The 2,586-nt window shown below is 39.4% G+C and overlaps 1 protein-coding gene across 1 annotated transcript; it reads left to right on the top strand.

The window, feature by feature from the left end:
* The first annotated feature begins 405 nt into the window (after positions 1 to 405).
* LOC141541286 (putative olfactory receptor 2W6) lies at positions 406 to 1,344 on the top strand. The gene has a single exon (XM_074265449.1). It carries the CDS (start codon positions 406 to 408, stop codon positions 1,342 to 1,344), a length of 939 nt encoding a protein of 312 aa, XP_074121550.1.
* The last annotated feature ends 1,242 nt before the right edge of the window (positions 1,345 to 2,586 follow it).

Genomic DNA, 2,586 nt, shown 5'->3' on the forward strand with positions numbered 1-2,586 from the left:
TAATGTGTGTGTCAAGATTGGATTGTGTAATGAAGCTTACTTCTTTGACTCACAGATCTGGATAATCCATATTTTTGGAAAGCCTAAAAATATACATGGAAATAGAATAAGTCGTCACTTTTCATCAACAATAATGGGACATCGAAAAATCTTCATTGGGTTGGTAAGTGTGCAGCTCTGAAGTATGCATTGCTGTGCTCTGTGGATCTGGAAAAGGAACTAGGTCTGTGAGTTATAATATGCTATCAAATTCCTATGTTCCAGCACCTCAGAATTATTTAATCTGTTCCTCCTGGAACTACTAAATGCATTCTCAGTGCTTTCTAGGATGGACCTACTCTAACTCTTTTTCATGATCTTCAGAGATTCTTGTCTTCACCAAAAGGTGATGTTTTGTCACAGGCTATGGAAAGAAGCAACAACAGTTTCTTCGAAGGATTTATCTTAGTGGGCTTCTCAGATCGACCCTTTCTGGAAATGATTCTTTTTGTGATTGTCCTATTCTTCTACCTCTTGACCATCCTGGGAAATATGACTATCATCATCTTGTCTGTTCTAGATTCACGACTCCATACTCCAATGTACTTCTTTTTAGCCAACCTCTCTTTCCTTGACATGTGCTTCACAACAGGCTCCATTCCTCAGATGCTCTATAATCTCTGGGGTCCAGATAAAAGCATCACTTATTTAGGTTGTGCCATTCAACTTTACTTTGTCCTGGCACTGGGTGGAGTAGAGTGTGTCCTTTTGGCTGTTATGTCCTTTGACCGCTATGCTGCTGTATGCAAACCATTGCATTACAGTGTCATTATGCACCCAAGACTTTGTGGACAGCTGGCTTCAGTAGCATGGCTGAGTGGCTTTGCTAATGCACTTATCATGGTGCCCCAGACTCTTGTGCTCCCCCGTTGTGGGCATCGGCATGTAGACCACTTTCTCTGTGAAATGCCAGCACTAATTGGCATGGCTTGTGTAGACACTATGGACCTTGAGGCTTTAGCATTTGCCTTGGCTATTTTTATCATCCTAGCCCCCCTTATTCTTATTCTCATCTCCTATGGAAATATAGCTCAAGCAGTGCTAAGAATCAAGTCAGCTGCTGGGAGGCGAAAAGCTTTCAATACCTGTAGCTCCCATCTCATTGTGGTTTCACTCTTCTATGGAACTATCATTTACATGTACCTCCAGCCAGCCAACACTTACTCCCAGGACCAAGGTAAATTTCTCACCCTTTTCTATACCATTGTGACACCCAGTGTCAATCCACTCATATATACACTAAGGAATAAAGATGTGAAAGAGGCTGTGAAGAAGGTGCTAGGGAGCAGTTATGGGGACCGATAAGGACTAATCAGATTTAGGGATGATTTCCAAATCCAAACTTTAACTCTATTTCTAAAAAAATGCAAAAGAAAGTTCAAGAACTTTGGATTAAACAAATCTGTAAAAGAAATGACAATGTTTTAGAACTCTAGAAGATTCTTCCTGCCTCCTTTCACTGGTTCCTCTGAGGTAACTGACTTACTGAGAAAACTGATGTTCTGGAGACCCCAATATGCTGTCCTGTGAGGATTTGTCAATGGCTGTGAGTTGCCACTTTTTTCTGCTCTTTGTATACATTCTTTTAGATATTTTCTAATAAAATCTAAAGGAATGGGGATGTAGATAACTAAAATCAAAATTTGTATCTATCTCAAAGATATATGCTGAAATCCTCTCCTTTTGTCCTCATCCTTCCAGAATTTACCTCATCTCCCATGCTATCAACAAGGTATTATATGATTCATCAGTATGTCCAGCTTGGGGACAGAAGAAGTGATGAGATGACCTTTAGGTAACATTTGCCATTTGAAATTTAGTGTTTGTAATGTCTCCTGTTTCTTCACATTTAAAACTATGATGGCATACTACTTCATTGGATTGTTGCAAAGATAACTTAATTAAATGGAATATGGCAAACGATCTGAAGCTCCAATTTTTTTTTAAGTTCACTTTCAGTGTTGTACAAGCTATCTCTCATGGGTTAGAAATATTTTCATTATGTCTGGCCATGAAATTATGATCCTGAGATCTGTAGATAGAACTTCCAGTGAAAAGGAAGTTTCTATAACTTCACTTGAGAGTAGTGATATAAGTAGGATGTACCTGGACCAGAGCACATACTGATGCTCTCTACAACCTCCTGGAAAATATGAGAGAATCACAAGACCATGGTGTAAGTATCTAAATGCTTAGGGGATGCAACATACAATTGCTCTGCCAAAATGTAGATGGCTTTCTCATCTTTATATATGGTGATGAATTACCAGTATATGAAAGGTAGGCTATAGAATCATACAAACTCAGGTATCAGAAGGAGCCACATGTTTTAACTTCTGCCTGATGCCAAAACTTCCTTTGCAATAGTCCTGGCAAGAAGTTTCCTGACCTGAACATGAATACTCCCCTACTTGATTCTCCATAAAAGAGGTCATTTAATTTCTGGGCATTTCCAATTGTTAACAATTGCTGATAGTAGAGGGAGAGCCAAGATGGTGGAAAGCAAACAGGTGTCTGTGTGACCTCCTTCAAGCTTCCCTCAAATTA

This window comes from Sminthopsis crassicaudata, chromosome 4 (genome assembly GCF_048593235.1).
Source record: "Sminthopsis crassicaudata isolate SCR6 chromosome 4, ASM4859323v1, whole genome shotgun sequence".
Lineage (NCBI taxonomy): Eukaryota > Metazoa > Chordata > Mammalia > Dasyuromorphia > Dasyuridae > Sminthopsis > Sminthopsis crassicaudata.

Coding starts and splice junctions, on each gene's coding strand:
- LOC141541286 (XM_074265449.1), top strand. CDS start 406: ATGGAAAGAAGCAACAACAGTTTCTTCGAAGGATTTATCTTAGTGGGC.